General features: G+C 40.0%; 3 protein-coding genes across 5 annotated transcripts; 2 read left to right on the top strand and 1 right to left on the bottom strand.

Annotated features, from left to right (window-relative positions):
• The first annotated feature begins 123 nt into the window (after positions 1 to 123).
• LOC136444408 (transcription factor BTF3 homolog 4-like) lies at positions 124 to 5,163 on the top strand. 2 transcript variants are annotated; one of them, XM_066441950.1, is made up of 8 exons: positions 124 to 237; positions 1,011 to 1,109; positions 1,579 to 1,692; positions 2,911 to 3,019; positions 3,315 to 3,352; positions 3,496 to 3,550; positions 4,337 to 4,375; positions 4,797 to 5,163. In XM_066441950.1, the coding sequence occupies exons 2-8, from the start codon at positions 1,047 to 1,049 to the stop codon at positions 4,841 to 4,843; spliced, it is 465 nt and encodes a 154-aa protein (XP_066298047.1). In that variant the 5' UTR covers positions 124 to 237; positions 1,011 to 1,046; the 3' UTR covers positions 4,844 to 5,163. The 2 variants fall into 2 exon arrangements, with proteins under 2 accessions (XP_066298047.1, XP_066298046.1); XM_066441949.1 differs by having other exon boundaries at positions 4,316 to 4,375; positions 4,797 to 4,959.
• A 599-nt stretch (positions 5,164 to 5,762) lies between these two features.
• On the bottom strand, positions 5,763 to 10,155 carry LOC136444407 (target of EGR1 protein 1-like). The gene is made up of 8 exons (XM_066441948.1): positions 9,978 to 10,155; positions 9,693 to 9,733; positions 9,289 to 9,388; positions 8,492 to 8,659; positions 8,115 to 8,222; positions 7,411 to 7,559; positions 6,870 to 7,041; positions 5,763 to 6,498 (listed from the first exon to the last, which is right to left on the bottom strand). The coding sequence occupies exons 1-8, from the start codon at positions 10,089 to 10,091 to the stop codon at positions 5,944 to 5,946; spliced, it is 1,407 nt and encodes a 468-aa protein (XP_066298045.1). The 5' UTR covers positions 10,092 to 10,155; the 3' UTR covers positions 5,763 to 5,943.
• A 219-nt stretch (positions 10,156 to 10,374) lies between these two features.
• Positions 10,375 to 20,528, top strand: LOC136444742 (adenine DNA glycosylase-like). 2 transcript variants are annotated; one of them, XM_066442451.1, is made up of 16 exons: positions 10,375 to 10,583; positions 12,517 to 12,629; positions 13,086 to 13,122; positions 13,446 to 13,561; positions 13,773 to 13,844; positions 14,236 to 14,349; positions 14,994 to 15,091; positions 15,506 to 15,650; positions 16,287 to 16,380; positions 16,705 to 16,756; positions 17,089 to 17,146; positions 17,453 to 17,525; positions 18,462 to 18,610; positions 18,809 to 18,973; positions 19,305 to 19,376; positions 19,584 to 20,528. In XM_066442451.1, exons 1-16 carry the CDS (start codon positions 10,526 to 10,528, stop codon positions 19,689 to 19,691), a joined length of 1,524 nt encoding a protein of 507 aa, XP_066298548.1. In that variant the 5' UTR covers positions 10,375 to 10,525; the 3' UTR covers positions 19,692 to 20,528. The 2 variants fall into 2 exon arrangements, with proteins under 2 accessions (XP_066298548.1, XP_066298550.1); XM_066442453.1 differs by having other exon boundaries at positions 12,520 to 12,629.
• The last annotated feature ends 2,605 nt before the right edge of the window (positions 20,529 to 23,133 follow it).

A 23,133-nucleotide genomic window follows, 5' to 3' on the forward strand; every position in this document is an offset into this window, starting at 1 on the left:
AGGGTCAGACTTATCAGAATGCTTTGTTCTTTTTCATAAAATCTGAAAGAATCTCCATTAAAAGTAATTATCTAACACCAAAGTCCAAAAAAAGCTAAGAAACTGAACTTAATTGACATTTGGAGGACATTTGACAAAAATGTGAGCGACTTGAGTTGACCTCTGACGTCACTCCACACGAAATTCCTGTCCCGCCATCTTATTGCCTCGTGCATGGAAAGGTAGCTGCGACTTTTGGTAAGTTTCTCGTTTCCTCTTAGTTTTACTCCGTTAGATTGACACTAGAACCGTAATCTTATGTCTATGATCAATTATTGAATGTTTCTGATGACAAATGTGGATAAATTTTTGATACAGACGAAGCTTTCGTGGAATGAAAACGACGACACATAATTTTTGGTTGCTTGGCCGAATGATTTTTACATCACAGGCGTGCTTCTCACGACTTGCGGCATGTCCCAAAATTAGGACCCATTCACTCTTTTGATGTTTTCCGACATAACCTGTGTTAGAGATGGTTGATTTTTTTGGTCATATTAGAATATGTGTTGATTTTGGTCGGCCCTAGCAACTTGAACAAAAAGTGAGCCATGCGATCGCTATTTTTGACACAAAGGAAGCAGATCACATGGCATGATACATGTATGTCAACTGCCCCCCCCCCCCCACATCATGTGTGGATACAGCTGCGAATGCTAAAATCTGCTTACAATATTATACCAACGACAACTAGAGTATACAAGGACAATTTCCATTGGGAGTACCCATATTTTTTCACTCCTGCCTTGTGTTTCAAAAGTATGATAATGATGATGCAAATTATTTTAGGTGAAACTGTGAGTAAAACCTTGAACTAAAACCTTAATTTTGAAAAAAAGCTTTGAAATTATGCAAAATTGCAACTTCAGTAATATATGACATATCCTACCAATGTCTTAGCTACTGTCATTTACTTACATTTTGCTGACCGTAACACGGATTGTCAGTCATATGTTTTTTTTCCTTCACAGTTTATAACAAGAAAAATACAATAAAAAGCCAGAAAGATGAATCAAGAAAAGTTAAATAGAATGCAGAAGATGTCGGAGCAAGTCCGTATAGGAGGAAAGGTGAGTTTTTAAAGTATGTCTTTATGTCATGTGAAAGGAAAAACCACCACTCGTGCACCAAGAAGGAATGAATGCATGAATGAATGAATACACACATACAGATGTAGTGAATGAATGAATGAAGGAACGAACCTTGTACTAAAGGTGCAATGGCAGACAGATAGCCTTCATACATTGCAGCAAGCCGTAACAAAAAATGTTGTAACTTGTAGTGACTAGTGAAACAGACTTAGTTGTTGTGAATGTTAGTAGTGACATGTGAAAAGATATTGCATTGGATTAGAACTTTTTATCATAGCATCTGACACTTTTTTTATTGATAGAGAAATGCACTGTTTCAAGAGGAAACTATCCTTTTTATATTCCTGTAATGAGCATAATGTTACACGAGGGACATAAAAAGATAATCACACTATACATGTATCTGCTTTACTCCATTGTGAGCTTGTTACATCTCTGTTGTTTCTAGGGCAGCGCTCGTAGGAAAAGAAAGGTTGTCCACAGGACGGCCACCACCGACGACAAGAAACTGCAGTCCGTTCTGAAGAAACTGACAGTCAACAACATCCCAGGAATAGAGGAGGTACAGCCGAATTTCTGGCCATTTCATCTTCTTAGCTCTTGATCTTCATCTTGACCCTTCAACCAGGGGTTAATCTGAATATGGGAACAAGGGCGCTGCACCCTATGCCCTGACCATGCGCCCCCTTACACAGGGGTTCAGATTCTCTGACAAGCATAAAATTCTGCTACTTGGTCACATGTGTCTTCAACTTTGACATATGTGACCTGTCTGACAGTAATTTCGCCCCTCAGGAAGCCAAATAATGCCCCATTTTAGCTAAAAACTCTCTAAAACCCCCCTTCCTCACAATGGGTTGGGGATTTGTGCGCGTGAGAAATTTGTGCGTGAAAAAATAAAGTTCAAGAAATGTGTTAGAAAATGTGCACTACAAAATTCTTAGTCAGAAAAATGTTACCCCATGATATGATTTTGCATCTGTTTCCTGAATTTTGGGTTTGAATTTTAGGTCCCTTGGGAATATCTAAGCTGACTCCCAAGGGATTTAAAACCTTTTGGGAGGTTTTAAGCTTAAAACTTGAAATAAGATGACCCACAATGGAATAAAGTATCTTATTGTTGCATTCTACAGTTCAAAATGTTGTTCTTTCAATCTTCAAGTGACTTTTAAGTGATTTCCAAATGTTATGTTTTCACGCGCAAAAAAGTTTGAAATTTGCGCGTGAAAGAAACTGCTTGAGAAAAGATGAAATTAGGCTAATAGACTGGAGAAAAGCTTCGAATAGTTACATTTTACAATACAAAACCTTATATAAGTAAGTTGACTATGTATTTCTTAAAGATTTAAGTGATTTTCAAATGTTAAGGTTTCAAGCCCTCAAAAGTTTAACTATTCCCAAGGGACTTATTCCCAAGGGACTAAAAATCAAAAGCTTCAAACCATAAATTCAGGTGTCAGATGAAAAATTGTATCATGGGATCACATTTTCCGGTCTAAGAAAATTATACTGCACATTTTCTGACACATTTTAAAGAAATTTATTTTTTCACACGCAAATTCTTCACGCGCAAATTTTCACGCGCAAATTTTTCACGCGCAGAAAACCCGTTCCCCTCACAATCTCCCCTCTTGGTCACTCTGCTCCCTTGCAATGCTCCCCCTTGCAATTTTTTTTTCAAGAAAACCCACCAAGTTTTGTTGTTGGAAAACGGGACTGAAGCTTTTCCTTATGACTGTTTTGAACTCTGTATCGTGACTGTTTTCACTTCCTCCCACAGGTGAACATGATAAAGGATGACGGGACTGTGGTCCACTTCAACAACCCCAAGGTCCAGGCCTCCCTCGCTGCCAATACCTTCGCCATCACTGGCCACGCTGAAAACAAACGTGAGATACCCTCTTATCTGTCTGTATCAGTAAAAAAGCTAGTGGCTGTTGTGAGTGAACCAGAAGAAATCGTGAGAGTATTGGCAACAACGTGTAGTACAGTCTTTGCTCGCAGCCAAAGTTGTTAATGAAGACTAAAGTGATCTGAACATTCAGCACATCATCTTACTCTAAAGATAAAAAGGTTCTGTTTTTTTCCTAGTGTACGTTTTAGGGGTCCTAATACCCAATAATGGAACATTACATTTATGTTGAAGAAGTCCTGACAATAGTGTGTTTCTTCTCTTCATTGCAGAGTTGACAGAAATGTTGCCAGGCATTTTGAACCAGCTGGTAAGTACACATACAAGTTTTACAAGTCTTTTTGCAAGAATAGTCTCATAAAGTAATGCAGACATACATTGTACTCTGGATTTGTTTCACATGTTGTTGAAATGTATTCAAAATTAATATGATTTGTTAATCCTTTCTCTCAGGGAGCTGACAGTCTGTCCAACCTGAAGAAATTGGCGGAGTCTCTGCCTTCACAAGGTAACGGGCGCTCCAAAGATTAGGCTAGAGGAGGGCTTCGGTGGATCCAGAGAATAGATGGTTTCACCTTGATAGACTTGGCCTTCAAGATAGGCCAAGAAATTATATAAAGGGGGAAATTCACTTGTAGTCAGCAATCTTATTCTATTGTTCTTGGTCTACTGTTACACAGATTAAGTTTTAGAAGTATCTCATGTTATAATGTTATGAGACTATAATATAGAAGTTCTTAATGAAAATATAAATCAGCTATAATCTCTAGAATCATGCCTTTTATTGTGGGAAACATAGAATACCTCCCTCTTTATCATCACAGTGTTATTTGCTTTGTAACAATCAAATTCATAGTCTTTCAGGTTGTTACTGATCCAAACCTTGAAGTACTAAACTAACATTGTGTGCATGTGGTATGGGCAACTTTACCCTCTAAAAGAATTACAAGTTACTACTAACATTGGACAGTGGTGGTTATCATTATATATCAGCTTTTCACAAAACATGCTACTAGCATCTCTACATATTGATACAGTACTCACCATGACTAACATACATGTAGAGCATGAAAAACGTTGAAGTAACATGTTAAAAAACCTCTGCTTTACTGGCCTTGTGGACTATTCTATAATGTTTACCACGTTTTGCACTGGTCCTGTCTCATGCCTGTTTGAAATGTTCTAACGATGGGTAAACCACTAGCTGCATGTGTTTGGAGTGCTGTACTCATGTGGGAACTGTGGGCATGCCTGTAGCGCTGCCCCTAACCAGACTTTTTTATGCCCTTCTCAGCGCCGACCGCCACTGCCGGAGAGGACGATGACGTGCCCGGTAAGTCTCGTACACTCGTCGTATCAAATCAGATTCCCCCTTACAAAACGCCTGGTAACGTTGCAACATCTTATTACTGTTAAAGTGTAACCTACTTGTCAGAGTCATCCATTACTTTGCTGAAGATACGTCTGAGAGACATAAAATTTTTCCCTCCAAATTTAACATGCTTACCTAGCAGTTCCACTGTGTATGCCCTCCCCCAATGGATTTACTAAGTGCTGAAGTGTGCCAGTGATGATCATTTCTTGACAAGCATATGTCTGAATTGCTGTGCTGTAATTTACAGTTGCTGAGGCACACCGTGTTTCTAAAAAAAGTAACCCCAAGATCAAATTTCTGTTCGAAGAACTGTATTGGAATATCTTAAAGAACAATACATGTATGTTTTTTGTAAGCTGTCATGTTTTCTTGCCTACAGAACTGGTGGCCAACTTTGACGAGCCTTCCAAGGGAGAGGGAGTCTAGAACAGGACCAAGACTGCACTGCGCCACGCCCACCCCTCACCCCTGCTGTCTTAACCTTGGACACCCCTCCAAATGATCAGTTTTCTTCTCCTGTGCTTTGTGCAATGCTGATGAATCAATGTTTTTTTTCTTACACATAGTAGTGATATATTTGGACTTCACACTTGTCATTTAAACTGCACATCACTAAAAAGGATGAATTTACTGAAGGATTTTGAATACCGAGGCATTGTGAATTCTCTGTATATGTTAATCAGACTTGTAACATTATAAGAACTTAAATGTTGTGGCCCTTGAGGAACATTACTTTTACTGTAGAAGGGGTTGATGGTTTGGTGTCGGTAAGGATATTGTCTAAAGTTGTGTTTATGTTGTCTTCTGGAATGTTGTCCTGTCATTCAGGATGACAACAATAAGGGTGTTTATTATAACTTTTCTGTTTCCCAATTACTTGCAAAATATAATGTAACAAGGCAGTAAAAAAAACTTTGTGCTTTCAGAATTATGACTAAAAACAAAATCAAGCAGATGGTGTATGTCCTCTACAAAGTTTACTGTTTGCAAATAAAAACTAATTACGGATGGAGCAAATCTTGATGAAGTGTGTTTTTCTATCAGTGTCACAATATGACAGTATAGGGATGATAGGGACAGGTTATAGTTTATACAACTGCACATAGTGAAATCGTGGAGAAACTGGTAGATCCTTGAAAATTGCAACAATGTTTTTATTGGGATAAAAGAATGTAACAAAGTTCAAATACAGTAACTGTACTTTTAAAATCCAGTAAAGGATTCTGCTTCGGGTAACCTTACTCATGTTTTTTATGCTCTTAGCTACTTGTCTTTTAATATTTTTATTCTCCTATTCCTTACTTAGTTATGAACAAACAAAATGCTGTTTTTGATCTTTGACAGGGACAGGCAGCAGTCTCAAATGAAGGTACAATCAACCCATGCTGAAATGGGCTCATATTGGTAGTCAAACCACAGTAAAATTCCAGTTATAATTACACATTTTTATAAATGCACATATCATTAAGACAGTTAACCAGATTTTCAGCAATCTTAACTAACATCTTAAAGATTCTTTAAAATCTTCACTGATATGAGGTCCCTCCAAACTGTAGTCTTTGCAACTTAGCCTTGTGGTTGTTTGAAGGTTTGGCAAAAGCACTCCGGGCTATCTGCAACGGAAAGTCTTTTCCACTGAGATAAATCCTGTTGGCAAACTCTTCAAGCTGGAACTTTGTTGTAAACGAATCAGTCTCTCCACAGAGCTTGCCTAATTTGCATACCATGGTTGCCATGGCAAAGCCTGTCATGAAGGCATCAAATCCGGCTCTATGACACCCCACACGTGTCTTCGCAACCACATTATCAGTTCCGCCATCTGATTGGTCGGTGTGTGTCTGACCGTCAGAGCTCACAGAGTCGGTACCATCTACACTTGTGACATCTCTCCCATCATGTGTTTCCATGGAAACGAGATGCTCTGTTTTGTCTTGCCCTTCATCCTCGATCTTGTTGCCTTTCTTCTTTTTCCTGTCACGCCTTCGTTTCTTCTTGGCTTTGACCCAGTCCTCTTGGTCAATGATGATGTCAGGGTCATGTGACAGGGGGCACTTCACGCCTTTGGGACAGGTACCATGGGCCTGAAAGGAACAACATGCTACCTTATGAGCTAATGTAAGTTGATGTTACATGCAAGCAAAATCAGAGAAGCGTACTGACAAGGTTTATTTATTTATTTTATTTATCTATTTAGTCAGATTTACCACATATGTGGAAAGATTGACATAACAGGTGACTATCGCCATTTCAAGATGTCAACCCGGACCAGACTATTAAAGGTTTGATCCACTCACACCAGAAAGGACACCTATTCTTTTTGATAAGTGTGGTAGGTTCTTTTACATGCTGGAGGTGTGGCTCTTCTCAAACACGGGACCTCCATTTAACGTCCTATCCAAGGGATGTCCAACAAAGAACAAAGTACTGCAAAGAACAAAGAAGTCCAACTTACACCATATTGTTCACAGTAGGGTATGACCATTGTGCTCTGTGTGGTGTTGAGAAGGGTGTCAGGCAGGCAGCAGTCCCTGAACTCTACACATGCCATGTGTGGTGGGTAGGGGGGGAAGGTCAGGGTCACATGGGGCTGCTCTTTAGACTGGTGCACTGCATTCTCTCTTTGACTGCAAAATGTACACAAGTTCGTAAACTTCTTAATTGTTTTAAGTTCTGCATGAAGCTTGAAGAAGTTTAAGAGGAATTGTGAAAATATCTCCATAGATAAAATCCTTACTGCGAATGGGACAATATACATTGTGTATTTCATGCAAGAATACTGCAAGTTCCCAGTGGTTTAATGTTTGTGTTTTTCACAGCAGACTCTTCACCGCGAACTTACAGTAGGGGGAGGTACTATTTCGCTATACTATTTCGCAAAAGTGCAGTTTTTGCTGAAATATGCACCAAGGAATATGGGGGCGATGTATCTGAATATGAAAATGTAAAAAATGTAACACTCTTTTTATGTATTTTTGAAAAATATTTAGCTATACCTTCTTCTGAAGACATATTCCAGGTAGGAGGCTGGCATGCGGATGTGGAAGTCTGTGATACACTTTGTGTCAAAAATCCCTGCAGGAAACATCTCGGACAAGTCGGCCAGGAAACTACCCAAAGTGGAGGGGAGTTCTGTGTAGAAGGACTGGAGGACAAAACAAATGTTTTAGAAATACAGATTCATCCATAACTTCTTGTGCTATGCTGTTGGAGGTGGGATCAGTGTCCCAAAGCTTGGACCAACAGACTCCACAATTCCTTTCTACAATTCCTTTCTTTACTACGCCATTCATCTGTTCAACAGACACTGCAGTCATAAGGTGTTTGTGTTCATGTAAAGTCTACTTTTGTGTTTTAACTGTGTGTAAATAGGACTACTATAAGATCAACTCAATTCAGGAATACATTACTAGCGGAATGGGGGCCTGCGGAATAGTGGGACCGGTAAAGTTTGGGCGGGCGTGCGTGCGGCGGGTGATCACACTGAATACGGGGTATGGTCTCCCAGGGTAGGGGTACGTGTATTTTTCAATGTATTTCTGCTATGTTGATTTGAATGAATAAAGATTGTATACAATGTACAGGCAAACAAACGTGAAAGCAAAGAAACCATATAACCATATAGCCAGGCATTTGATAAGAGATCACAAAAGTAGCCGATGTTTGCTAAGAGACAGCTGGGTCTGTGATGTTCTATTACCTGGGACAGGAAGACAAGGTCCACCAGTCCATTGTGCAGTATCAGGGGAACTCTACTGCATACCAGCTCACTGAACAACTGACGCACACTCTGGGGTGCTTCCCCATTCTAAAGGAACAAGGAACAGGTTTCTAAGTAAACCATTGCAACACATGTACAAGTATAAGTGACAGATACGTTTTTAGATAATTTTAATCCTGAATATATATACTGAAGGATTCTTTAACTACTGGTATAATGAAACAATCTTTTCAGCTTGATTATCTGCCAGTGATGCAGTTAAAATCTCTTTTATCCATCTTGTATCCATACTCTCTTATTTCATTTTTCATGGTTTGTAATTTGTATGTAGTCACAGTATCTCTGCCCTGCAGTACCTGATCTGCTCCTCTGTGATAGGGGGCGCCCTGTGAATACTGCACGTTGAAGTCAAAGCCGTGATCCACCAGAAACTTGAGAGAAATGGGCTCCACCACATACTCCTCTGAACACAGCAGTGTCAGGTTAAAGGTTTGGGTGGTGAACGGGAGAACAAGAGGTCCATCCTGTAAAACAATGAAATGAATTAATGAAATATGACCCACATCCCTGAAGGGACCTCAGGTATAATCTCGGGCTGTTCGTGCAACTGCACGGCGGCCTCACCACGGCACATATTTTTGGCCAAGCACACTGGGTCACCCCTACTCTCCTCGATAAGTGTGTTGGGTTCTTTTACGTGCAGAGGTTTGACGCTTGAGACTTATGCCCGAAGCCCGTCACCATCCGATAGCACGAATGCAATCCCTTACAACATGTGCGAGCTAGAATCAACCTTGAGGATCGAACTCAGGCCTCAGGATCCAAGGAATTTGATCTAGATGGCGAAGCAGCGGGGTTGCGTTACCACTTCTACCATGGGGACATGCTAATAATAGGTTTGATAAATATTTTACAATGCTTCACTTGTATTTAGTTTCTTGAAATGCGTATCAGAACAACAAAGTTACACAATTATGATAACTTTTTGCATGGTAGGGCTGCTATTTTTGTGTTCTAGATTTTAAACAAAACATTATTAAAACACAAAATCTTGTTATCAATTATTGCAATTTCTACAAGCAGTACTGGGTATGATAGTAGATCCTCTGACAGAAAATTACATCAATATTTCCACCAATCACTGCCCACTGACCTCATCTATGTTGTTAAGTTTGAAGCAGGAGAGTCCTATGGAGAGCACAGCACGTGACCTGGCCACTCCAGCCAGTGACTTGTACCGGTCATCCACTGACCTATGGGGGCAATAATTGTCCTTAATTCTCATCAATGTCACAAGTTAGGACTGCATTACAATGTAGAGTTATGAATAGTTAATATTTCAGCTGAATTCTCACAGCTACACTAACATACCAAATTTCAGCTCATTTGGCCCAGGAACGACCGAGATGAATCGATTTGAAGATTTGACAGAAGGAGTATTAGAAACATAAGAGAAAACAATATGTATGGGCGATGCATAATAAAGGTTGCATTTTGCTTCATTGGGTGCTTTAAAGTAAAATTATACACTGTTAAACGTCTACATAGTCTACTCACGGTGTGTTCAGCTTCCTGCGGTTTCCCAGACCACTCAGCTCCTGTGGTGACAAAAATATAAGGACTGTCAACAGTTTCAAGGACTTTCAGACCATCACTGCAGTTGGATTTACCGATTTCCTGATTCAGACAGATACATAGTCTTTGTTTGTTTTATAGAAAGACCATAATTTGATTGTCATTTCATGACTGTCATAGTAGCAACTAGCAACACATGACAAACACAAAGATCTAACATACGAATGCCCCCCTCCCACCACCATCTACACGTTTATCCCGACTTACCAGATCTACGGCAATAAATGTCGCCGTCTTCAGTGCCACTAACATGGTCGGCCAAAGCTCCTTGAAGTTGTCTTTGGTCACATCCACGACAGGAACCCGGGAAAACCATGCCATGGCTGATCCCGACGTGAGGCTGACGACAAGACTTTTTAAATCTTGAACATAGGACGATATCAATAATTTGAAGGGGGTTCAGATGTCTTTTCTCATAAAGAATACCCATATCAGCACGACAATCAGCAACACAAATTATCTTCAAATACCAACGTGCATTATTATAGGATATGATAATAGATACATGTAATATATGAGGGAATACAAGATATCAAAAATTGTATATCCCCCAATCTGTTTAATGTATTTTTCCAATCTAACCCCTGACCTGTCGCTTCGCGCCAAATTTGACCACTCCCCCGATCAGCCGACGTCCACCGTGTGTCCAAGGAGGTGTTGGTGTGTCGAGCTTCAGCTTATTTTCAGCGATCTTGGTCAAGATTCTGGCCCATCGAGTTTTCCTGTTGTTTGTTGGGAAGTTCAGGAGTCTGGAGATGGTGAAACCTCGCCGGAAAGCCTCACAGGCTGCCAAGAAAACCGCAGAAAAGGAAGGTATGCAAGTGGGGCATTTTCAGATCTTGCATAAGGCCATGTTGATTTGATTATATGGATGACATCTTCTGGGATACCCAAAACTGATGCGAGCGTGCGAATAGAATAAAAAGTTTGGCAAAAAAGCCTTCATTATGAAATCTATGTGGTCAGGAAGGTTGAACAAATGACTGAACACATGGTGAATTTCATACCAAATCATGGATTCTTCATTTTTGTCATATATTTTCACATCTTCTTTTTTGACTTTGGCTTTCTACAGCATTAGTATCCTCTTTCCAAAATATCTGTTTGCAATTTACAGCATATAACGGGGGCCGCCCGAACATCGCACGCGCCCGAACATCGCACGGATTTTTTACTGATCTTATTTTGCATAAGTACGCCGTGTTTGTGTCCAATGACTATGCTGATAAGGAAGGTAAATAACCCAAGTTCATGCACATAATTGTCATTTACATTCAAAACATATATGTGTACATATTCATTTCTTGTTTTGTCGAAAAGTAGTATTTTGACAATAATGATGGCAACGCTGAGTAGAGGGTCACTGCGTAGCTAGACGGCCCGGCACCTAAATATACGACCTGTCCAAGCAGATACATAAGTCACACAGCTATCATACACATAAGCAAAAAATAACTTCATAAAACACTAAAAATTTGGGTCTTTAAGTGTTTGTTGAGAAGAAACCCGACCAAAGAAAAACAACGTAAACATTGCTGTCGTCTGACGACGTTGTTTTCCCGCCATTTTTTTGGACCGCGATGGTGGCGGGACGATTCAACGCACAGTTTTGTTACGCTCTAACATGTGATTGGTACCGTCTATGAAAAGGAAACTGAATACAGAGATGGCGAAGATGTTTCCCAATAAGTAGACGGAGTATTGTTGATGTAAGCGGTGTCGTTTTTTCGTAATGATTTCGTAAGTCGGGCCGCATTCAATACGTACGTCGGGCCGCGTAGTAGCCTATTTCCCGTGGGAACATGAGCTGGGATGCGCTAGATATAGCCCTTCTCACATGACGTTAGAAGTGCACACAGTCAAAATTTTCCGGTCAAAAGAAAGCTAGAATATAGCAGACTTCAAGCCTTATTTACATTTCCCTAACTTCATCACAAACCTCCGAAGAGAGCAAAATTACCAAAGCGTACGAAGTTAGGCACACTATCTGGCGTAGCACTAAATCAGAAGGTACATTCGTGAAAATGTCTCACAGCGTCTTCCGCATGTAACGCGGAGCACGAAGGGCCCATGAACAGTATGAATACATTTCTTGTCCAAGTATGGTCTTTAGATGAATGTGTTCAAAATTCATTCATTAAAACCTGACCACTCTCTGGCAACCAGCAATGGAGCGCCGTGAGTTCCAGCGCGTAAAAAAACGTCCGATGGTTGGGCACCCCCCGTTATTTATTCATTTTGTAGCTGCTCTTACAGTTTGGTAGAAAACTTTTTATTATTTTTGGAATGGCCGAAAATAAGCTAGTTCGGAGTTGCTACTACGCATGTGCAGTGTCAAAGGTGAAGGCCCCGGGCTCGTATACAGTGCTCACCTGGACATTGTCTAGATTTGCATAACAACTGTCTAGATTTTACATAACAACGCCCGACTGGCTTTGTTGACGTCTGGGGGGCCTTCACCTTTGACACTGCACATGCGTAGTAACAACTCCGAACTAGCTTATTGATGCGAGCACGCATACGGATGTCATCCATATAATCAAAGCAGCATGGCCTAACTCATCATATTCACAAGACACAGTGAAAGCTGCTTTTATAGTAAAAGCATTAGAGAGTCTTATTTGGTTTGTTTCAAGTTGCTCTGACATGTTGTGCTGTAAGTACAGGTAAAATTTAGGGTCAAGTTTTAGATTAAACAGAAATAAAGATCAGAATTTCAAGTGGCCAATTCTTTTATTGCTGCTAGCAGTGACATGCGGCCTTCATCAGTTGAGTGATGATGATGACATCCCTACCCTGAGGTCCAACCTGCTCAGCTGGTACGATGTAAACAAACGGGATCTCCCATGGCGACGGCAGGTCAGTTGAGGGTAATCATTAAAGTGGCTGTGCATTTGCATATATTTGTATAGATCTAACCAACCCAAACCCCACTGTAGGGCTTAGGACATGGGAAATATGTATTAAGGGCCTTTCCCAAGGGCACAACGTCTGGGTACATGTCCCAGGGTATACCCCTGGGGATTGAACCTGGGTCTCATTGGTTCATAGCCAGATGCTCTGCCACACAGACGCCACAACCGGTGTGTCATTCAATGACACAGGTCAGATTCAGCTATAAGTAGGGTGTGTAATTCCAACAACTCAGATCAGATTCAGCTCTCCGTAGGGTGTGTCATTTAATGACACAAGGTGAGAATTAGCTATCTGGAAGGTGTGTCATTCCATTGCATATTAAAGTTCTAATCATCACTTTCCTTCATAGTCTCCTTTTTACATTCTGATGGTTTATTCAATGACATGTCTTTCATACAGCTGAAGAATACAGATGAGAACCAGAGGGCTTATGCCGGTAATGTACAATTAACCTTCTGTCTGCTAAGCTGTGTTAAGATCAGCAGAAATTTGGGTACAAAGATGGACCTATTGCTGGGAGGGGTTAACTTGAATGGCATTATATGTGTTGATCACTATAAAGGTTCCCTATGGCTTATATTTAACATCATCAATGAGAAAAGGATATTTATGTATAATTTTTCATCATGTATATGTGACAGATGCGCTAGTAATAGCACTGCTTAAATGCATGTATGTTTAACCAGCAAAATGCAATGTTTCCCCTTAACTTTAAAGAACCATGATAATTAATGCTGATATTGAAACTTCCCCCAACAGTGTGGGTGTCAGAAATGATGCTCCAACAGACCCAGGTGGCTACAGTCATCGACTATTACAACCGCTGGATGGAGAAATGGCCGACTGTACAGAAACTGGCAACAGCTAGTCTGGAGGTAGGGGTAACCTTTCCATCACTTCCCCCAGTTGTGAGAAGGCTTTATGAAATGAAAGAATTATATATTCCATTAGCCTGGCTGCCATCCAATTACTACTGGGGCTCCTATACTCGCTGCCCTGAAAACAAGTTTTCGGGTAGCGAGTGTAGGAGCCCCGGTAGTAATCGGATGGCACCCAGACTAAGATTCCATTGCTTTGACTTTTCAGGAGGTGAATGAGATGTGGTCAGGTCTCGGCTACTACTCCAGGGGTCGGAGGTTACACGAAGGGGCACAGAAGGTGTGTCGTTCTATCTTTTGTGAGGGTTGAAACGGTTGATGATCATGAATCCTTGGCAATCCTGAAGGTTGTGCAAAGCGGTGTGAAATTGGCAGAAAAAGAGAATTTCTTGATTTGACTTGACTTGAAGACAAGATTATGACATACCTTTGTATTACCAAGAAATATAATTACAAACTTCACAAAGCTGTGCCAGGCAGATGTAGTTGTCTCCTTCATTGCCACTGTCAGTTAGACAAAGTATGACTTACAATCAAAGGAATGTAAAAGACAACCCAATGCAGAGCCGCACATGTGCATTTTTTATATTAATGGCATATTCAGCATTTGTGTTAGTAGCTGTAGATATGCAATGTAAAGCGAGTTTTGACACAACACTCATATCACACAGGTTGTGAAAGAACTTGATGGACAGATGCCCAGCACAGCTACTTCTCTGCTGAAGGAACTGCCAGGCGTGGGCAGGTATACAGCCGGGGCCATCGCTTCTATTTCCTACAGTCAGGTCAGAAGTTATACATGTACTTATAGATAGTCAGCAATCACTCAAGGGACTGAGGAAAAATAGTTGATTTGCTGAGGGAAGGGAAGGGTTAAATATGTAAAAAGGATGGGACTGTTTTAATGTGGCTTGTGACTGGAGGTGGTTGGACAACCAGGTTTGACTGTACACGTAGTTAGAATGGTTGGTTTTGCAATGATAGAGTAACTTGTACCCCGAGATGTCATAGCCATCACTGCTGTTGCTTAGTTAGTTAGTTAAAATCCTCCCACACCATAAGGTGTATAGGGCGGTACCTATCTCCATTTCATAGCCCTGGGCCACACTGTGGTGCAATCACTGCAGCAGGGGGCTAGTCCACTGGCAGTGGTGTTTAACTTCCATACTGTTTCAGAAGTATGTACCATTTTTATAAAGTCTTTGGTATGACTCAATGCGCCTCTTGTCCAGAGGTATCCTACTCGGGGCTTGAACCCGGGCCTTCTGGTCCAAGTAATTTGAACCAGATGTGGCTAGTAACAGAAGCGCAGACCGCTACACCACAAGGACACCCCACTGCTGTTGCTTACAATGTTGCAATAGCCTTGTACTTGAGAATTTTTCTGAAAATTTGTTTTAAAACCACATATGCCTGCAATATTTTCCAGGTGACAGGTGTCGTAGATGGGAATGTTATCCGTGTGTTGTCAAGGTTACGGGTCATCGGAGCGGAGAGTACCAGTCCGCAGGTTACGGAGGTCATGTGGTGAGTCTAATGTATTTGGGAAAAGGGTCATATCCAGTTTAGCAAACCTCTCTTTCCCACTTGTTATCACAAGGACAGGTGTCATATACATAACTGGCACATTCAATGCAGGGAGAATTTATAAGTTGATTTTGTTAGGTATGATAAAGTGTGAGTGTGCAACATTGGTGCACATACATAATAGTAGGCTATGACTTATTCTTGCAACCTTTATTGAAAAGGAGGATCAGCAAACAGAGGACCATGTATTTCAGAAATGATTGTACTATTTAAATGTAACACCCACAAAATGTATGTGTCTACATATAAGTAAGGCATTGTCAGCTGAAGAATTAACAATATCATCTGGTGATTTTTTGTGTGTAAAAAAGATTCATGTGCCATTTCATGACTTATTCTTGTTACCTATCCCAGGTCCCTGGCAGACCGCCTGGTTGACTCTGAGCGACCTGGAGACTTTAACCAGGCTATGATGGAGCTAGGAGCGACTGTGTGTACACCAAAGAACCCCAGCTGTGGGGAATGCCCTGTTAGAGGGCTCTGTAGGGCCTACCAACAGGTACTGTATGTAGGCTGAAAAATAACTTCATCACTGTTATGTTGTCTGCAAAATGTTCCAGAACTCTTTGTATTTTAGGCAAAGGTATGTTCTTGAGGCTGTAGGGACAGTTAGTTGTTAATCCACTGTGTCTGTTGCATGGTATTGGAAGACAGAGCCCATCCCTCTTCTTCCACCACCAAGTCAAGATTTACAATTAGACATGGATGGGTTGAGGAAAGCTGTGTAAAGTGGCTTTACGAAGGACACAATGTCTAGCCAGGAATATGGTAAATACAGAAATGTTTGCGGTGGTTTCATGTTAATAGTTTTCACAGTGAACTCTTTACTGTAAACTTAAAACTACTGCGAATAATGTTTCCATTATGTGACTAGCGCTAATCTTGTTTCAAACTCAAACTTAAAACCATCGCGAACACTCCATTTTCTCTCTACCACGAATTTAAATCCCCGCAAACATTTACAGTACCAGGAATTGAACCTGTGATTGTGACCTTTGTCCACTAGCCTAAGCAAGCAGCCATGGATGTCACACAAAAAGGTCAAAAGGCACTGATGGTAGAATATTTCTATTCATGATTGCTTGGACAAACCAAGTAATAGTTATAATTCATAGAAGTATTGAAATGTTGACAGGTGGAAAATGAGAAGAAGAAGTCAGCCAACAAGCTGGAAAACATGCTGACGAAGAAGGTTGAAACTCCATGCAGTGTGCAGGATATTGAGGATGGTAAGACAATATCTGAAATGTCAAATTTTCCCTAAGTTTCATGAAACAAATGGCCGTGTATGATGGATAATTTTCTGAACAATTATCATGGCATGATCAATTTCACCCAAATAGTGCTAGCCTGGGTACCTGGGCTCCTACACTCGCTACTCTGAAAAGGGTAGTAATCGGATGGCACCTACAGTGAAGGCTAAGATAGTGTCCCATTATAAGATCTAAATTCACTTTTGCTCCACTCAAGATCTATTGTGTGTTGAACAAAAGAATCTACTTGTATCTATGTCAAACTCATACATTTCTAATTGTGCCCATTTTTTATTGCAGTGGTGAAAGGTTGCAGTTTTTGTTTACCTAAAGAAGAGCCATGGGACAGCAGGTAACTAACGGACATAGCTACATTTGTATAGTGTTTACTGACATATTGAGGCATGTTTGTATTATGATGCTATACATTTACCTGATAAAAGCATATTTTCAATCCACAATAGAAAATGGTGTTACAAATCTTGAGTGGTGGACTGTTGCATACATGTACAATTAATTCCACATATTTGAAGAGTATTTCTAAAATTGAAAATGCACTGTATTTGGTTCAGTTAATTGTGTTGGGGATTCTTTTTGCCAAGAAGTATTCTGTTTCCTTGACATTCATACCGTAACCACTTCTGAAGTGCATTACTTATCTGTGTAAGACTCTGTCTTTTGCAGTCTTGGAGTCATGAATTATCCAAGAAAAGCAAAAAAGAAGCCCCCAAGAGAAGAAAAGGTGAAATGTCTTTGTTTACATTCATCAGTAGACTAAGTTGCATGGCTGCAATTTGTAGTATGACCAATAGAGGGTGTTGCTGTAGTATTGTGTTTTGTCTGGTCATCTTTTCCAAATTGTTGATGATAAAGCATAAAATATTGCCGCTTTTTGCACACGTTCAGTCATATCAGATGTCTTTTAATCTGACAGTCTGTGCCATTTCATATGAATTGTCTTACAAACAGGAGACTAGTAAAGATATCCAATTAATTGACTACTTTTAGTGTTCGATACGTCTGTTTAAACCAGTACATTTTTCAACAGACTGCTGTTGCCGTTGTTTCCTGTGCTGCAGGATCAGAGACAAAATTTCTCATTGTTCAGAGGCCAGAAACAGGTAAACTGTAAATCATAGAATATTTGCGGTGTTTTCATGTTCAAGGTTTTAGCAATGAGCTATGAATAGACTATGAATTCAATATGACTTGCAAATGACCATCATCTATCAAATCACCAATCTCTGTAGAATTGATTGATTTTTTTATGATTAATGTTCCTATATAGCTATGGGTGCTTTGGTATGAGTCAGATATTTGTGTTTATCATTTGTTATGGAAGCACATTTTCTATAGTGTAATGATTTTGAGGAAGAGTGTAAACGTTTGAAATGACTGAAATTTGGACAAATGTGATATTGTTCTCATGATATACATGTGTAGATAGTATATTCCCTGCCATCCAATTATGACACCCTGTCCTAGATGACCCAACAATATACAGGATATTTTCTTCCAAAATATATGTAAAAAAACTTTAGAATGAGTGGAAGTTTAGTGTTCAATGCAATTTGCCATGTAATAATTTCAATGATATGCAGAAAATATTGAGTTATCACCAAAGGTTGACATGTCACTAGGAAGTGTCTGGCCCAAATGACCTATGGCTTATCCCATAATCTCCTGTGAACGGGACCAATTTAACTTGCTGGGCACCAAGGCTTAAAAAGCAATAAATTTTCCCTCTGGTCTGAAATTGGGTGATTTTTCATCACTAGAGTGAATGCAGCCTTGGGCAGGAGTAGGATATACCACTTTAGGGCTGTCTTTAGGATCCGTCCCTCTGTCCTGGGACGGAAATTTGCCTGTTGGGACTGGGAAAAACTTATATGAACTTCATGACATGAAATGGACGAAAATGTATTTTTGTAAGCTTAAAATTACAAATTTAACAACAAAAATTGGTGAAGGAAAACACAAAGCTTGAGACAGCCCTGTACCACATGATTGTTTGTAAGACGACCGTTTGAAAATAATGCCTTGTATTATTTTTTCAGGGCTGCTAGCAGGTTTGTGGGAGTTTCCAAGTGTTCAGCTGGACAGGGACAGCCAATCAGAGACCAGAAAATCTTTGATTGACAGCTACTTAAAGGAGACCATTGGTTTGACCTTTGGGGATGTTGAAAGGAGAATTCATGTTGGAGAGGTGATGCTGATTTATTATGACAGTTATATCTCAGCCTATTCGACCCGTTATTACGATTTTCAAAAAGTCTTCATTTTAAAATGTGAGTTGTTCTAAATGGCATTTTTGGAAGATTCATGTGTGGTGTGTCCACAAAAGTATAACATACTGTGTTGTGCTGCAAGTTATGTGATGTTTTTTTGTTGATGTTTATTTCAGGTTGTCCACATTTTTTCTCACATCCATCAGACTTACATGGTGGAGACATTTGATGTAGAGTGTGATGGACAAGATGGAAGGATGGGTAAGCAAGAAGCGCCCCCTTGTAGATGGGTAACAAGATCTGAACTGCAGGGTGCTGCTTTGTCCACGGCCATGAGAAAGGTGAGAGTTCTTTATCTGCATAAAAAGGAAAAGGTAGTCCCATAGCCCCACTGTAGTGGCAGTGGGTTGTTATCTGCTGTGTCTAGGACACAGTATTGGAAGACAGAGCCCATCCCTCTCCTTCCACTGCCAAAGACACGTACTCAATTTACACCTGGATGGAGTGAGGGAAGTCCAAAGGAAAGTGTTAAATGCCTTTCCTAAGGGCACAAGCACAACATTGGTGGCATGTCAGGAGAACCGAACCTGTATCTGTATAGCCAATCATAAACAGCTTTAGACACAGTTTTGTTACATCAGGAGCCCTAAGACTTTTTTTGTTTGTTCTCAGGTGTTTAAGGCCTATGAAGCATCTAAGTCCAGAAGCCAGCATCCAGCCATAGGGAACAGTACAGGAGCCAAGGTATGTTACTTTCTTCAGCTGTCATTGATATAAAACCTCTTGTGATTGGGTGTTGGTACCTTGAATACCTAGTGTGTAAGATTTGTGGTTTGAAGGATGGATGTTGTGATATCAAGTATTTACTCCAGGTACTTCTTAACTAGTAAGGTTAAATATTACAATGAATGTAAAGAAGAAAAGGGACTGATTGTTGTCTTTTCTGCTTAGGCTTCCAACAAGCGCAAGAGAAAGTCTTCAAGTGATAACGGTGACAAGAAGAAGCAAATGGCTCTAGACTCCTTCTTTAAACCCAGAGGTGTAAAAACTAAGGCCTAGGAAATCCCTGGTGAAGTATGGCTAAGATTGTTAACGTTCATGTTGTTATGTTCTTTGTTCTGCTTGTGAATAGCTCATGAATGTAGATAGAAACAAACTAACACAAGAATAACTGATATAGCCAGAACCACCTTCCTTTAAAGTAAGGAGTGGATAGATCTAAAAATAAAACAGTGAATATCTTTTAAAACGAAACTTTTAACTTTCAGCTGCCAGTCAAAGAGTAACGATTTTAGAAACTGGTCAGGATTTTTGGTGTACAGTATTAAGCTAGAACATGACAAGTAAGAATGTTCCCGAAGGATGATTTAGAAACTTATCCATTCGATTCTGGCTTGAGATTTATCCTCACCAGCGCACTCCTGGGAAAGGTCCATCTATGATCATGACCTTCCATCACCGTCTTTATTACTGTGGCTGGAGTCATGCCAGAAAGGGGAGGTCTTGTTAAATCTCTCCTGACGGCCTCATCAGTTTATCTTTAGTCTCTAATCATGTAGTTTGATGAGCAAATTTAGCCCATCATCCCACCATAATCCTGCAGCTCTATGGGGATTACAGACCCCACTGCCAGATAGACACACCAATTCTGAGAGGATTGGCATTTCTGACAGGTTTCCTGTACTTTTAATTAACATGGTGTTATGAGCTTAAGAAATGATGAACAACATGAAAAATGGCTTACATCGTATCAGCTATTTGGGGTCAGCCTTAAGGTGAACTAGAAATACATGTAGCTCTGGCAATGGTACATGGTTTTGTGGTCATCTTTCTGATGGATTTCGAAGCTTACACAATACTGACTTTGTTATATGATATTAAAAAGGTGATCCAAAACATGCAGAAGAGAATGATTAATGATAGGTTTCAGGTAAAGAGTGCATTAGACAAAGGCCTAAATCAGTAAAATATGTACATATTAGATACATGTACATATACTGAATATACTGTACATACATACATACATATACAGACTGACTTCTACGCAACATTTAACTTCAGTATTTATGGAGGGGAACAAATTACACTGTTAAGAGCTGAACTTGTTATTAAGCAGTGGCACTCTTCTACCACGATGTTTTACATGTTATACACATCTTGTAATCTATGCTAATGCATATGCTAATCTTGAATGACACTCTTGCTACAACTTTCTGCATTACAGACGTAGGGTGAAGACAACATCACTGGCTATTATGAAATTTTGACTTCCAAAAGCACATGTGTATATGTGTGGCTTCCATAGGTAGTTGCTGCACCTGAGCAGACAGTCTGTCTGGACAAGATAGTTCACTTATTATCCAGTGGATTAACTGAAGATACCTGTCTTTTGGAAATTAATTTGTTGTCTGACAGCACAAAAGAAAGAAAAAACTTGCTGAAAAGAAAGGAAACCTAGTAATGGTACAGAAATAATCCCAAATATACAATATACCAATTTTTTTCACTTGCAGACTAGGTTTCCAATCAGTTATAAATTTGCCAAGTTTTTTTAATGTTATAAATCCAGTTAACCTAAGCATGCTATCTTCTGATAAATGTGAGGATTGTATATCATTTCATTCCATACATGAAGCCCTTGTTTTATACACTTATATAATCGTAACTGAAAGGTTATCAAACATATAAATTATGGTAGCCTGTCTATGACAAAGGCAATACACTTTGCAATGCACTGTAACACTAATCCTAACCTTGTTTATGCACTAAAAAGGAAAATTAAAAAGCAAATTTACAACACACGAAGGAACAGTCTACCTGGTGTAATTCTGCAGCCAGCTGGTAATGACACAATATCTGCACAGCTTGTCACTAATCCCTGCTATAAATCACTTTTAGATAAGACTGAGAGGAGCTGATTAAAATGTATAGATGTTCTAATTTGACAAGAGATGTATATGTTAGGCTCCTGATCCTGATCCGTTGAAAGCATTTCTAGAGCAAAGGAGATTAAAAGAGGAACTTGTTAGATAGAATATCACTTAGGGTTGTACGTACACTCTACAAGTAATTCTACAGAGTCTAAATTAGATATAGTGAACGGTATCGTAGGTCAGACCAAGGAGGTTTGGTCAGACTTACTAAAAATCAAGGATGTGATATTCAGTGATTGACTTCAGCACACACACAAAAACTAATCTCCAAGCAGATCTATCGGTGGCAAGGCAGTATCAAAACGTCCAACCTGTATCAAAAGCCACCACGGCCTTGCCGCCGATAGGTCTGCCTGGAAATCATTAAAAAAAACCTGGTCTCTTTGACAATGTAGTCTTTGAATTTTTCCGTGGGAACTACTGGTGTGCCAAAGAGAAACCAGTATTAACCAAATTTTGAGATGATTAGTGTTGTTTGGAGCAAATGTTGCCAAGTGGTTGAATCGGAAAGAGGGCGTAGTTCGAACATAAAGGTTTGACAGTTTTAGGTTGCAAGGTGTAAATTTATTGCGGGTTTTTCATCATATAAAATCAAATCAAGGCCCAGCAATTAAAGAGCTAATCCAGGGCGTTTTCCGGTAATTATATATTTATTGCTTGAAGGGTTGCTCATTCAATTGTGTTGTACTAAGGGTCCCCTTGTGCAAGTAGCTACACATAAGAGTCACTGACCTTAATGACAGAAACAAACTGGGTATTTTGAAAGGACATATTTTCTAAGTTTCCTATTCCTTCTTCTTTCAAAATTTTTTGAAGATATCTTAGTTCATCAAAATATACATAAAAACGCAATATTAAAACCTTGCAGTCCACAAGACTTGCGAGGTGATACGAAAGAGCCGGTCACGTAATAAGGAAAGTAATATCAATAAAACTCCTTTCTTGTTGCACCCATGGGAAATTTGAACATCTTGCCTTCATCCTTTGGTCGAATGGCTTTCCTTATAAATGTGCTACTGGTTATCATACGTTTGGAGGAAGGAGCAGACAATGGTAAACCAAGGGACTACTATTTCTAAATAGCATATACTCGCAGTCTGGACGTCATACATAGATATGTATTGGAGGCAATTCCTTTCTATTTGTAGTTTCAATGCGTTTCCCGGTCCCATAAGAACATTTCCCTCGCACAAGACAAAATTGAATTTAACTCTGGTAACTAAGAGGGTAAAAACTCTGTACAGCCTAAGGGGAAATTAGGTGATCGCGACTATTTTTTGGTCGACCTGGTTTCACCAACCCATGGCTGTCCGCATATTACATGGATAATGGCCACCCTCACGGACTACTGGCTTTCCAATACGAATGTCGACGTCGGACAATGATTAACGTCATCTTCTCGCTTGAAGTGTTTTTAAATGCTTACTGCTGCACTTTTTGCCACCCTGCACCGTAAGAGATTGTTCAGACCCCCCCCCCCCATTGTTACTTTACTCTCTAAAGGAAGGCCAGCTACCAGCTAGGGGGACCTCTGCAATGCCATACCATACTGTACCTAAAATAGTTCA

The sequence above is a fragment of the Branchiostoma lanceolatum genome, chromosome 11 (genome assembly GCF_035083965.1).
Source record: "Branchiostoma lanceolatum isolate klBraLanc5 chromosome 11, klBraLanc5.hap2, whole genome shotgun sequence".
In the NCBI taxonomy this organism is placed as follows: Eukaryota; Metazoa; Chordata; class Leptocardii; order Amphioxiformes; family Branchiostomatidae; genus Branchiostoma; species Branchiostoma lanceolatum.

Bases quoted from the DNA above. Each gene is read 5' to 3' on its own strand.
- LOC136444407 (XM_066441948.1), bottom strand. From the start codon at position 10,091: ATGGCATGGTTTTCCCGGGTTCCTGTCGTGGATGTGACCAAAGACAAC. The intron at 9,734-9,977 runs GTAAGTCGGGAT...TTGTCACCACAG, and splicing joins CATTTATTGCCGTAGATCTG to GAGCTGAGTGGTCTGGGAAA. The intron at 8,223-8,491 runs GTACTGCAGGGC...TTGTTCCTTTAG, and splicing joins ATCACAGAGGAGCAGATCAG to AATGGGGAAGCACCCCAGAG.
- LOC136444408 (XM_066441949.1), top strand. From the start codon at position 1,047: ATGAATCAAGAAAAGTTAAATAGAATGCAGAAGATGTCGGAGCAAGTC. The intron at 3,551-4,315 runs GTAACGGGCGCT...GCCCCTAACCAG, and splicing joins GGAGTCTCTGCCTTCACAAG to ACTTTTTTATGCCCTTCTCA. The intron at 4,376-4,796 runs GTAAGTCTCGTA...TCTTGCCTACAG, and splicing joins AGAGGACGATGACGTGCCCG to AACTGGTGGCCAACTTTGAC.
- LOC136444742 (XM_066442451.1), top strand. From the start codon at position 10,526: ATGGTGAAACCTCGCCGGAAAGCCTCACAGGCTGCCAAGAAAACCGCA. The intron at 13,562-13,772 runs GTAGGGGTAACC...TTGACTTTTCAG, and splicing joins TGGCAACAGCTAGTCTGGAG to GAGGTGAATGAGATGTGGTC. The intron at 15,651-16,286 runs GTACTGTATGTA...AAATGTTGACAG, and splicing joins TCTGTAGGGCCTACCAACAG to GTGGAAAATGAGAAGAAGAA.